This window comes from Carya illinoinensis, chromosome 11 (genome assembly GCF_018687715.1).
Source record: "Carya illinoinensis cultivar Pawnee chromosome 11, C.illinoinensisPawnee_v1, whole genome shotgun sequence".
NCBI lineage: Eukaryota > Viridiplantae > Streptophyta > Magnoliopsida > Fagales > Juglandaceae > Carya > Carya illinoinensis.
The window spans coordinates 27,920,712-27,934,816 of NC_056762.1; the positions used below are offsets into that span (position 1 = coordinate 27,920,712).

General features: G+C 35.9%; 1 protein-coding gene across 1 annotated transcript; it reads right to left on the bottom strand.

Moving 5' to 3' along the window:
* Positions 1-3,953: 3,953 nt before the first annotated feature.
* LOC122282880 lies at positions 3,954-10,095 on the bottom strand. The gene is made up of 5 exons (XM_043094940.1): positions 9,773-10,095; positions 8,272-8,333; positions 5,624-5,714; positions 4,871-4,973; positions 3,954-4,782 (listed from the first exon to the last, which is right to left on the bottom strand). The coding sequence occupies exons 1-5, from the start codon at positions 9,919-9,921 to the stop codon at positions 4,078-4,080; spliced, it is 1,110 nt and encodes a 369-aa protein (XP_042950874.1). The 5' UTR covers positions 9,922-10,095; the 3' UTR covers positions 3,954-4,077.
* Between the last annotated feature and the right edge of the window lie 4,010 nt (positions 10,096-14,105).

Here is a 14,105-nt window from a genome sequence, read left to right on the forward strand (position 1 = left end):
GATCACTATTTAAGAAAATGAAGCAAGAGGAGTTGCGAAATGATCTATTATATTTTGTCTTACATGATAACCCTGGAAGGGCCTACTTGCAGCTTGCTTATGGAGAATTCAAAGCAATTTTGATAAAGTTGATCTCAAATCTCTATCTACTAACTATCCCACTTTTTTTTTTTTTTTTTTTTTTTTTTCATTTAAGAAAAGAAAACATTCAACATGAACCGATAATCTTTTTGAGGGAAAAGTTAGGAGGATATTGGATGTATAAGCAACAAAAATTGGAATTAACCTGCAACGTCCATGTTTCATGACGACGTTATATATATGTATATTATCATAGCATATATGCGCGCAGTAATGATCGATCTGGTGGAATTGAACCTGCATGCACCTAGCTAGCTAGCTAAGCTATGATATTATATAAATAAAAGTTAAAAATGTAACTAACATTTTGAGAGAATTAAGTTGGAAGTTGGCATTTCTTTTTTGGATTTGTCTGTTGGAATACTTTATGCATGGAACAATATAATTATGCATGATGGATTAATTTCCACCATGCTGCTTGCTTTTCTTTTGACCTGATTCCACAGCTAGCCCTCCCTATGATCATGATCTCATGTAGTGCCGTGTTGCCAAAGCATTATTAATCAGATATGCATAATTTCTTGAACCTAACTTATAAGCTGGGATAAGCCATCACACACACACACACCAATCTATTCGCTAGCTAATAGGAGCATTATCTTTTGGCTTAATGGGTTTTGAGGAGAGACACAATCGCAGCTATTGAGGGATTAAAGTCTCCGGCCAGTAGGGACCATGAAAGATACCAATCTTTCTTTCAGTAGTACTTTTATTCATCTCCTCGATCGAGCTTGCCTAGATAACCCCTAATATTGATCACCCATATATATACATTGTTTTGTAATATATATATATATATATATATGCAAGTAATGACCTTAATCATTAGAATCAGTTCTCTTGGAGGTAATATCTATACATCCCAAAAGAAGTGTGTCCCACTTTACTCAAGACTGCCCAAATTTAGGGGCAACTCGAACACTAATGGGCACGATTCCCCCCACCTTTTTTTATGCCAAATTAATAGTAAATACCCTAATGAATTAGCTACTTATTATTATTTTAACGCTCCAACTAATTATTATAACCCTTACCATATTACAATGGATCGATTCATAATTGGCACTAGAGACCAGTACCTCGAAGTATGCTCATGAATAGCATCAAAAGCTACCCATGTAGAGAAGCTTTTCAGCCTGCTGGTTCCGCATGCATGACTCAGAGAGAGAGAGAGAGAGAGAGAGAGAGAGAGATAATGTTTATGAGATTCTAGAATAGTGTGCAAAAAACCACATGGCCCTGGCCTGTACGTGGGACTTGACAGGCAAACATGACCTTACTGAAATCTTCTTTCTTTCTTTCTTTTTTCGAGCACAGTATAGGCCATAAACTAGTGGCATCCGAATGGCAGAAATCGCAGCTCTCTCTAATAGTACCAACACACAATTATAGAGAAGCCATGATTCTTGGCCGCACATACACATGGGGGAAAACTTTTTTAAAAAGAGGAATATTTATATGTTTGTATGTAAAACGAAACATCGGATAAAATGATGCTTCCCTTGTCAATCTATGTGAGCTTTCTTGATAGCCATTAGGGGCATATATTGCATCTTTCTTGCTTTTTTTAACTAATGTGGCTTTGGCAACACCATTGCCATGTGATATTCTTAGCTTTTCTTTAATCCTTGTTGCCAACATAATTGTAGTTCGTGATCGTGGGCTAAGTTAAACAAATGAAGAAAGGTTCCAAATGGATCGGATCATGGCATGTGAGAATGATCAATATTGGAGGTCCCTGGAGAGTAAATAGAATTTGGAATTGATTTTGCTTGTAGAAGGGAATATTATATGCCAATTAGGAGTAGTACTGATACCGCGTTGAAAATTATTTAGAGTATTAATTGTGGGGAAAATTTAGCATGAATCAAGGAAAAAATTAGAATATTGTCCTTCTTAATTATCTTCAATGTCGTTTGTGCCCCTTGCATTATGATTTTGAGTAATATTTATATATTTGTTCTCTGATTTTGGTGGGAGAATAAAAACTAATTAGAAAGAATCATGATTAATTAAGATTAAGAGGTTGAGAGCACTCGCCATGATAATGGGATTGATTAATTTGAAAAAGGCCCTGCAAAAAGTTGACGTTGAGATGAGTAGAGCCACTGAAGTCGAAAGTATTGATGGCCTTGTTTCAAGGGAAAATGGTGTGTAGAAAGATTGATATATATCCACCAAGAAAGTTGTTGTGCGTGGAGAGGAATGTAGGAGAATAAAGCAAGGAAAAGCACATCCCATTAAGAAACCCACAAAGCAGCTTGATGGTTCAAAATTTTGTTTGGAAAAAAAAAAAAAAAATGGAGTTGGCGAAGAAACTCGGATGGGATTTCTTTGTCATAATGGGTATATGCTTTTAGGTTAGAACCCATTTAGGATTCCTTTTTATTTTTTATTTTTTTAGGCACCGGCATTAATCCATCTGAACTATAATCTATATTATGACTTCGATTCAAAGACAAATAATGGATCAAGAAATCTTTGGATGTCCCTTGAGATGAGAATTACTTTTTTTTTTTTTTTGTCTTTTTCCTTTTCCCAATTGAAAGAACCAGTACATGATATGTAGAGGCTAGGGACGTACAGTATTAAGAACATGAAAGAAAATGGTATAACATCATATCAGAATCTTACCCATGCATTATAGATGGTGATCCTTTTCTTTTCTATTGCTTTATTCCAATTAAGAGGTGGATTTCTGACTCTATGAAAAAAGAGAATCGTCGAGTGCCATTTCCATTGCCATCGGCATCCAAACAAACAAACCGTACATTATGACCAATTTAAAAAGCAAAGTTTAATGGAGGAGCTAGCTAGCTAAGCTTTCCGATAGATAGATGATCAGGAGGGACATGATATCACTTGAAAACTACATATTCCAAATTGAGGTTTCTTGCAAGGTTGACAATTCGACATATATGAGTATTATTTGTATGTATGCTTGGCTATATTCTGTATGTATGACCTGTTTTGAAGTCTCTTTCAGCTACTGACCCACTTTCTTAACCAAATAGCTAGGCTGCCAATAGTTTTTCTTTTTCTTTTTTTTCTTTTTCTTTTTTTTTTATATTTTTTAGTTTTCTTTTTCCTAAAGATAGAAGATGGTTTACCCGGCCCTAATGTGTAGCCTTCAAAGTCAAATTTGGAAAAAGTCAAAAATGAGAGGGCCTAATGGAAATCTCAGCACAAAAATAGGAAATGAGAGAGAGAGAGAGAGAGAGAGAGAGAGAGAGAGAGAGAGAGAGAGAGAGAGAGAGAGATGGAATCTGGTCAGAAAATATCAGTAGTATCCAGCCTGCACAATCGGTTGTCATGTTAGGATAATAAACTGTTTAGACTAGAGTACTGTAGATCTAGGATTTGCTTTCACATTCAAACCCAAGCCCTAACTCTGCAGTCTGTATCCACATCCTGCTCCAATGGATTTTCAAATTATATAAATTTAATTCATCTCTCTGATTGGGCCTCTTGACAACTCTGCAGTAAGCAATTGCTAAGTTGCAAGATATTCACAACGAGTTAAATTGGCCCAACCCAAAGAAAACCGTTAGGTCCAATGGTGGTACCTGACCTACTTTCAAAGGTGAGGTTGAGGTTCTAGCCATTTGATCCTCTAGCCATAAATCAATATCATGAGCAGTTGATGGCTCCACAATGAATAAGCATCCGCTATAGATGTGGAACTAAAATGCAAATCAGAACTCATTTCTCGATTTGTGCGTGTTATCCTTGAGCAACAATGCAAATCAAAAGAAATTGGCATTTGAAGTTTGAACATTAAAAGAAATTTGCATCAATGGACAATTGAGGAGTTTTTGGAAACAAAAATCACTAATGTTACAACAGAGTACAGTATTTCATAATCACCTTAAGACATTTAATCCTATAGACAAGCTAACTTTAGGTATATCCCCAATTGAAAATTCCATCCAAAAATCATAGAAGATGTATCTGCTCAAGGGAAGAGAAATGTGCATCAATCCTGTTGAGAGTTTCTTCATCAATTTCTGTGGTGCTAATCAATTTTTTCAAAGAATAAGGCAACTCCTTTATGGGTTCTGAATCAAGTTTAGGAATCTGGTCCTTCGGGGCTGCATCTTTGATTTCTTTTTTACTAGAGATTGTGTCCTGATTAAAGAGCTGTAATTTCATCTCCAAGCAAGACTTAAGATCCTCCCCATTCCGAGCTTTGTTCAACTTATCAATCAGATCACTCATGGCCGAAGCCTTCTCTGTCTTCCCAATTTTGGCCTTTTTAGGTCCTTCCTTAGGTTCATCTTGGTCACTTGGTTCATTAATGCCATCATTCAAATCAGGCTTCTGAAGCTTCTTTAATCCCTGATCAACAATTTGTTGTATCCTCTGTTTGAAGTTATCAGCTCTTTTTGAGTTTGATCTTAGCCGCAACTTCAGTCCTGAGACCAACATCTCAGTGTTGGCCTCCAAGGCAGTAGCGTTGGGATTTGAAACTGAGGACTCGTCCTCAATGGACCCTTCAACAATAGATTTCACCAAAAATACTTCTTCAAGTAAACTAATATTCTGCATGTATCGGTCAAAAGCTTCATCCTCCACTTCGATGTTTCTGTCCTTGTATTCCTTTAACTTGGAAAATCTCCATTCATTAATCGCTGCAGCATCCTGAGATCATTTCCAATATCAGGACAAGTAAATTTAGAGCAACAATATCTCAAACATTTACAAAAATATATTGATGCATTCCTTGCACCTTTCTAGTCAATGGCTTTCTTGATCGTAGTGGAATTTGCACATTATTAAACTGGGCAAAATTGTTGGAAAGTTGCCGAAGTGATGCAACTCTAAGTGAAGACCTGAAATAAAGCCCAAAAACAAAACCAAATGTTCAGAGCCAAAAACTTGAAAGACTGACTATTCAACTGAAGTGATTTGTAACAAGAAGCATGTCAAAGATGTAGCTGAAAAGAAATTACTAAATATATATGGGAGCCTCAGAAAAGAAAGCATTAAAATAAAAGCAAAAACGAACTTCGCATATGGAAATGCCAATTTAATTGACTAATTAAAACAGAAAAGAGAGCAAACAGAGTTCTTAAGCTAATCACATCCCATACAGAAATCATTAAAGAGGCGGTTTATACAAACAAGTAGCTTGGTCAACCATTCAAGCAAATGATATTGAGCATGTTTCCCATCTTTGCCTGGGAAACAAGTAGGCTATTTCTTTGCAATAATGTGATTAATTTCGTGTGGAAAATATTTATAATTTGGTGATAATACAAAGACACTCAGAAAAAATGCAATGCAATTTTCTTTAAGAAAGATTATTTTCCAGGTTGCTGTTGTCCTACATGAAAAAAATGCACTACATGAAAAAATGCAATGCAATTCTTTAAGAAAGATTATTTTCCAGGTTGCTGTTGTCCCAAACACTAGAAACATAGGTGAAATGATTTGCGATGGAATCAGATGCAAATTTGGTTTATTGATGCTCATTACTTACCCTGAGGGAGATGCCTCAGTTGCCTGCTGGTCAAACATAGGAGTGCTAGAACCCGGTGTCTTGTCTGGGACAGTTGCATGTGCTTTCAAAACTGCATTTATAAAAAATAAAAATAAAAATAAAAATAAAAAAAAGGAAAAGAGGAATAAGGTCATGCTCACAAAAAAAAAAAAGGGCAAACCTAAAAAAAAGCCATAAATCTCCTTTTCAGCCTCAAAGCAGGAGTAGAAATGCCTTTGAATACTCCTTTACAGTACATACACTTCATTTGGATAAAAGAATTGAAACATTGAAATGATAAAACCCATTTGTTGTTCCCCAAAAATGCCTGATCAGAATATGGAAGAATAAAAAAACTACAATTTTCTGATATATTTTACTACTGTTATTTGCTCTCTTGATTTTCTCTCACAAATTCTGATCTTGCTTGCTAATGATATAGATTCATACTATATTCATATAACAATCTGAAAACTATAAAGTCTAAGGAAAAGAATCAAATAAAAAATAAATATAAATAGAAAACTCTAACCTCTATGAAGCATCTGATATATACCTAACTCCACTAGGTTTTAGGAAAAATTGTTTGCATTAGGAAAGCCAAACTACTCAATAACCTCTTCAGGATATTGCAAAAATCAGAAAAGACTTGACATTATTGCATCGCCAAACTTATATTCAATAATTTGTCATACTTGCTTGAGGTATTCTTCACCAAAATGAAAACTTCAATATTTATTCATTTTGCAGACTTGACATTATTGAATTGCCGAATTTATACTAACTAATTTGTCGTACTTGCTTCAGGTATTCTTCGCCAAAATGAAAACTTCGATGTTTATTCATTTCGCAGACTGTAGAAAGCTTTTTATTTCTAGTCTCACTAACCAGTGTCTTTACAACTACAAGATAAATGATGAGAAAGGCAAGACCCAAAGATACATATGGAAACTTCATGAGCATACCAAAATAAAAATAATCAATTCTTTAAAGCCACTAAGACAATGGGACATACCTAGATTTTCCTCAAATAGAAGAATTCATTCCTACTTTTTCATAGCAGGAAAAAAGTGCGAAAGGGCTCTTTCATCTGCTATTTGTACCAAAAGACAAAAAGGGAATCCATTTTCGACTATTCTTGTTTATTGGTTTGGATGACATGGCCCACACTCTAAAATACTACTCTTTGTAAGCTTTCTGCTCAATCATATACGGACTTACCATAGTACCTTACCAATCAAGGTGCAGCCTAGTAGTCAAACGGCAGGTTTGGTTGAGTGACTCCGACATCCTAGGTTTGACTCCACACTAAGGGTTCCTCTGAATCACCTAATACACAATTCTGGTAGGTGGGGTTGTGTATGTGAGGAAACTTATCCAAAAAAAACGTGTATTGCGAGGTTTACTACCAAGGGTGGATTTGAAGGACCCTAGCTTAGTGAGGTTCCATGTCATAAAAAATACCATAGGAGTTACTTCGTGCTACTTTGGAAACCACCAGCACACATGCATAAACACCTCCACTCACCACCATTCAAGCGTTTATCCAACCATTGATGGAGTTAACAGGGAGTAGTTAGCATCACTATTCTGTGAAAGCCATTGATAACACAACTGCATCAAACACTTGTGCCCTTAAAACATTGGCTTTCATGCCATTTGATACAACACGTGGAGATACCACTTAAAGTAGCCATAGGATAAAAGTAACTTTACAATCAAACATACCACATCAAGCCACATCACTTTGTGGGTCTACTTTTGTGTAATCTCTGCGTCTTTAGCACTTCTCTAAACCAAAACCTTAAATCAATGAGCTTAACCAACAATTTTACATTCAAACTTACTATTGTCACTATCATCTCATGTGGTCCTCAACTACTTAATGAATCACAATGCTTAAGGTGAAGATTCCAAAAGTCAAAGTAAAGATCACCAAGCATGTTCGACTTCTTCTAACAGCCTACTGTAGTGGCAAAAACCACTATGTTCTTGGTCAGCCAACATGTATCTTCTACAACACGTATACAAGATGTAATATTTGAATGTTTAGGTATCTTCCTAGTAGTTTGAAAAATCTCTCATTATAGAAATGAACATATATAGGCAAAAGCCTTTTAACAAATAAATTGACATTTGTTATTCGATGAAATGAAACTGTGAATCATATAGGGGGAGATAACTCCAAAATGTAAGAAAATAATACTATATGCACACGGACAAAGTTTCTTTCTATGCTAACCTATGTACAACAACAAGATGACTGATTTATGTAAAACCAAGGATTGCACAATTCCCTTAGGACAGGGCACCCCTTTGGAAGCCATGCCTGGGCTCTAACACAGTCAGAGATCTTTTTTTTTTTTAAATAGGTTCAGAATGGGCACCTAAATGACATCAATGGTGAGCATGTTGAGTACTGGTTTCTTATTATATATATATATATATATATTTACGACGAGGAACCCACCCCGGATACTGTAAACACAACATATCTAAAATACCATCAATGGTGAGCATGTTGGATGTGATTTCCTATTATATTACGGTGAAAATAGATATAATTCAACAATGCAGCCATCAAGCAATGACCTCGGGACAAAATATATCAATCTTCAACATTACATGTATGCGTTAAGTTAGCATACCATGAATGGGACAAGGGTTTTGATCTCTCGAACAGCAACTCTTGCATGACTTGAATGGACACCTGCATTGTCAGTTTTGCTTAGGAAAGGGTATAACTTCAATGTATAAAGTATTTTTTTTAATTGGCACCGAGTGTCTGAGAACAACATCCCTACTATTAATCCCGGAGGATCACAGGCCCTCAACAAGGAGTTTCCCGCAAGTGCACTTCGTGTAATTCAAGGGAAAAATCCCCTAGTCCAATAGCCCCTAGAAATTGTTTGCACCAAAGAGGATTCAAACCTTAGACCTGGAGAGAGCATACCACCAAGTCCAAGTCCTTTACCACTGGAGCCAAACCCTAGGGGTTATTTCAATGTATAAAATATAACAGAAATATTTTAATAAAAATATATATATATGAAAAAAAAAAAAAAAAAAAACTTCTGTAAAACTTCCATTCCCAAAAAAGGACCTAGGAGCACCATTTGATAACTCGGGTATGTAAAATCTTCCAAAATATATCCACCATAAAAAGACGGATTTAAAGGGTGAGTGTTGCTGTTCACACTATCACTAGCCCATATGACATGTTCTGTCTCTTAAAGAGTTCCAGAGGGTCGAGGCAAAAGCAGCGCACTTTACCAATGTCCCGTCTTCTAACAGTGTTATAGAGCCTAATCCATAGAGGTGGGCAGCGGGGCCCCGCTACCCCGCCCCCGCATGGGCACCGCATTTCCCCCGCCCCGCCCCCTACATATATATATTATATAAAAACATAAATATTTTTATATATTCAAAAGCATAAATATATGTTTATATATATAAATATAAATATATTTTTATATTTTACAAATTATGTATATATAAATATATATTACAATTTGTTAGACTTGTTTACAAAGTATGCATTAACAAATTTAAAAACTATGTAGTTTAAAACTATTACACTACAACTTACATAAAATATGCACTAGCAAATTTAAAAACTACATAATTTTTAAATTATAGTCATATTTACAAAATTTAAATTTATAATTTGGATCTAAAAATATATTTTTGATCACTTTTAGATTTAGAAATAATTTTTAAATATAAAAAAAAGTAGTAGTTTTTTAAAAGAAAAATGAGGTGGGGCGGGGTGGGTATTCGCTCCGCACCCCGCCTAGTGGGGCAGGGACGGATGGGAAAACCCCACCCCCACACCAAATCTCCAATTCATATGCCTAAGAAAGGCCTCCCTCTCAATACACATTTTCTATAGACCTTCTTTGTGCTTTACTGCACACCACAAGTCAATACCCAAACCCACGACTCTTCGCGCTTTTTCACTTAATTTTCGTGCTTTCCAAATAAAAAAGAAATAATTAAAGCTTCAAAAGAGGAAAAAACTGTATCCATAAGATAATCAAAACCTACCCGAAACCCCAAAAGTAAACAATACACCAACACAAGCACAGGCTGATGACAGAATTGTAGGGTTTCGAAACCTATGCATTACAAATAAAAGTCAGAGAATACCTGGAGCGAGCAACATTGCCACATATCTGACATTTAGGCTTGTTGAGCCCGCGCAGGGTCTTAGGCGGCGTGTCCGTACGGTGAGCCGAGCTGTTAGCCGCGGTGGTAGCGGGAGTGTTATGGGTTATGGCTGGCGATGAGGCCGCCATGCATGAATGCTTGAGCTCTTCTTCTTCAAAGCCAGCGAGCAAGCGAGACGGATTTGAAACCAAATTTGCTTTTGTTTCTTTTGGCGCCCGAGGACAAACTCGTTATGGGTTCAGCAGGCACCGATTTGGAATTAAGGGTTCGGCCGCAACGCACCGCAGAAATGGCGTTCTTTTGTATGCGGGCTATATGTAATCATGGGCCGGATCGGTATATACAAAGTAACTTGTACGGTCTTTTTTATTTTATTTTATTTTATTTTGAAAAGATTGACTCATTTCAATTCTATTAACCCAAAGAAGAGATCTATTAAACCAAAGAAGAGATACAAGAAAGAATATCCTCCAAAATTATAATAAAATCCTTGGCTAATAAGTAAACCATATAATTGTCATTTTTCCTCAAGGTGTTTCTTTATCCTCAAGGTAGCAATGAACCAACCAGCACTATTCTTATTGTCACTCTCACTCCAATAAAACTTTGAGCCTTATCCACTGCACTATCCCAATTCATCTTGAGCCAGCTCAAGGGAGGTGCCTGCCAAACCTCTGGAGAAACACAAACTAGCTTACTTGCTCGGATAAACCTACTAGTGTCATCCTCACTCAACAGATTGAGAGTGCCCCTTTCCTCCTTAATAAGAGCATTAGGATGGGCAAACTCTCCCTTGAAAATGGAGTTGTTCCTTCTCCACCATTTTTTCCTAGCCACTACAGCAAACTCTTGAATTATCTGGCTATCCATGGACCTAAGTAAGACTTCAAACAACTGCAGCATAGGCATATGTGGGGGATAGCATTTCTGTAGCCTTTTAGAGCACTGACTCCACACATCCATTGCAGACTCACATGTCCATATAACACGAGCTGAGTCTTCTTCCTCCTTGTAGCAAATAAGACAGAGAGATTGATCCACAACTCTCTTCTTGAAAAGGTTTGATTGAGTGGGAAGAGCCTCAATGCCTGCTCTCCATAAGAACCCTAGGCTACACTTTAAGTTGCCAAAGATCTTTGAAAGAGGTACTGCTCGAGGCTTGGCTAGATTCAATATTTTAAATTTCAAATGATCATTTTGATTTAAATATTAGAAAGAAATATTTTAGTATCAATATTTTTTGATGTACCATTTCAAGATTAGTTGTATATATATATATATATATATATATAAACTAATCATTTATTAAAATATATATATACACGTAAGTGTGTATCATATATGTATTTTTTTAAGGGAAATATTATCATTCATTTATCAAAAGAAACTTATATCCATGACCGGATACATTCAGGGATATCCTCATATCAACTATTTGGAGTTCCACCAATACACTACTGCTGATACTTTATGGACAAACATCCAAGAGACAGTACTCTGCCTAAACAAAAACTCAACCTCACCCTTTATAGAAAGGAATGACTCAACCTCTATGGACAAAACATCCAAGAGACAAAATCCATTTTTTATTTTAACTATACAATAAAGAAAACAACATAAAACAAGAACGAAAAAAGACCGATTACAATTTGGACCAACTCTAGTAGATTTTAGAATCTATGACGATAGTGAAGGCCACAAGATTTTCTCTTTTCAATCATAAAAATTAGATCTGATAGTGGCAATTCCTACAGCTCGTGTGGTTGGAAAATTTGTTGGAATAAGTGGTTTGTGAGGGCAACGATCGGTGATTTTTGCAAAACTGCCACTATCCTTCCAATGATTTGCAGTCTGGAGGTCTTCTTGTGTTGTGCGTATCTCTCGAAAGTTGCTGAAAAACTGTAAATCTGACGTTTCAACCTTGAAGGAAGAAAAATAAACTAAGAAAAGAAGGAAGTAGAGGGAGCCTCCTCCTCCTCCAACAAAAATCAGATCTGAATGCTAGTTTTTCTTAAGCGAGAGAGAGAGAGAGAGAGAGAGAGAGAGAGAGAGAGAGAGAGAGAGAGAGAGAGAGAGAGAGAGAGAGAGAGATTCAATAGAAAGAACTCCATGATATATGTATTTATGTGTGTGTGTGTATGAAAGAATTGAAAATTTCTAAAATGAGTATATGTTGAAAACATTAACAAAAAAGTAAAAATATTAGTGATAAAAGATTATATTAAAAAAAATCACAAACTTAGTTGAAACAGAAAAAAATAAAAATAAAAAATAAAAAACAAAGAATAAAATAAAGAGCTGAGAAATCATTAAAAATAATGAGATTTGAGAGAGAGAGAGAGAGAGAGAGAGGACATATTTGAAGACTAAAGTCAAAAATAAATTTAAATTATACAAATCCTTTTTAGATTTTAAAATTACAAGAATACCATCTAAATTTGTAATTGACAAAAATGTCATCCAAACAAAAAAAAAAAAAAAAAAAAAAAAAATTACAAAATGGACATTAAAACAATATGGGCCAAAATAGACTAAAATTTGAAATGTAACAGAATGGGGATGTATAGTATACCAGATACTGCACCGAAATGAAAAATTATGACTGGAACATAACATAATTTAAAACTATAATTAAGAAGTGCAAATTCCACACCATCCTTTTTAAAAACAAAATGCGGCTTATTTGGGACATATATAGAAAAAAAAAAAAAAAAAACCCTACTTTTTAGGGGCTAATTGAGATTGTTTGAGCAACTCATGTAATTGCTACCCTCTTGCCAATTGATTATAAGTAACTTCATTGAGATCATAAGCAAAGTGAAAGGATTCTAAATCTGCAAATTGCAACAATTTCAATTTTAATATGTCAACTACTTGTTTCATGGCTTTAATTTGAGTTGTGGATCCTACTCTAGAGATGAAAATATCGATGTTAATACCAACGTAATTCTTCGCACATATGGCCCAACCAATTGGGAGAGAATCAATAAATTCCTCTTCGGTGAACTTCACTCTCCAAGTGTGCTTGTCCGCTCCTTCTTCCTTACCACAACAAATATGTGTGAAATAACTCCAATGAGATGAAAAAAGAAGGCATTAAGAGGACCCTCCTAGCCCAACCCTAGACACTCTAAGATCTTTTTTCAATTCAAACCTACTCCCATTTCAAGTCAAGAGATAAAAAAAAGAAAAAAAAAGAAAAAAAAAAGAAAAAAAAAAGCACATCCCGCTGCACTAATTGGGGGTGTTCATAGTGACTGAGGGGGTCAAAGGCCAAGAAGTGAGTTATTTATCAACCAATAATTCTTCTCTAGTTGGATAATTTTCAAATAACCAAAAAGAAAACCTTTAGGCATTTCGTTTTTTGAGCGGTCTCTCGCCACACTTTGTTTTGTCTCCTTTAGAATTTATCTTGATTCTTTATTATGATCTATTCATTCAGAGAATCAAAAATGGTATTTATTTATTCTAGAATTCTTTGTCATTCCCTTGAATTGCTGGGTTTAGACGTGACTTCGGTGATCTTTAAACATTTCAAAAAATGACAGTAACATACTATTTGTGAAATTTCTTTAATCATACAAATTGTTGATTCTCACTTGATACACTTTTGACCAAAAGTGATAAATGACCCCACATTTTTTTCAAAAGAATTGGATAGAACTCGTGCATTCTAAAATTGTATCAAGAATTAATCTTGAGCAAGAGTGAATGTAGTATTTTTCTTAACAAATTTTTTCATTATTTATAAACATAGAGATTTGAATTACTACTAACAAATATAAAGAAGAACCTGATATGAACCCGCAGAATTGGAATCCCTTGAACCTACAATCAATTTGAAAACCCATCTAAGAAAGTCAAAATCAAGTCAATGGATGGAAGAATCTATACCTGTTCAGGGACTAGTTTCAAGAACATAGATTATATTAAAGAATTGATCTTCAGATTAGCCACTATTTGGTAACATCCAGAACACACCTTACGTGGACATGAAGTGAAATTCCATTTCTCTCCTTACGCAGCAGAGCACATTCCCTTCCCTCTCAGATTCAAACCGATACATGGTCTCCCTCCCCCTTTCTCCCCAAACCCTTCGCTCTCCCCCTTTCTCCCTCAGCCCATCGTCTACCCCCCCTTCCCCGAACTCATCATCCCCCCCCCCCTCTCCCAAAACCCATCCCCAGCCCCGAAATCATCCTCTTTCCCTCTCTCCCAGAACCCATCCTCTCCCCCCCATCCCCTCCCCAAACCCATCCTCTTCCCCCCTTTCCTCTCTTCCCGAACCCCATCCCCTTCCTCTCTCCCTGAA

What these genes read in the sequence shown, in the direction of transcription:
- LOC122282880 (XM_043094940.1), bottom strand. Translation starts at nt 9,921, where the DNA reads ATGGCGGCCTCATCGCCAGCCATAACCCATAACACTCCCGCTACCACC. An exon ending in AAACCCTTGTCCCATTCATG is followed by an intron (nt 5,715 to 8,271) that starts GTATGCTAACTT and finishes TTATAAATGCAG; the next exon opens with TTTTGAAAGCACATGCAACT. An exon ending in GAAAGCCATTGACTAGAAAG is followed by an intron (nt 4,783 to 4,870) that starts GTGCAAGGAATG and finishes AAATGATCTCAG; the next exon opens with GATGCTGCAGCGATTAATGA.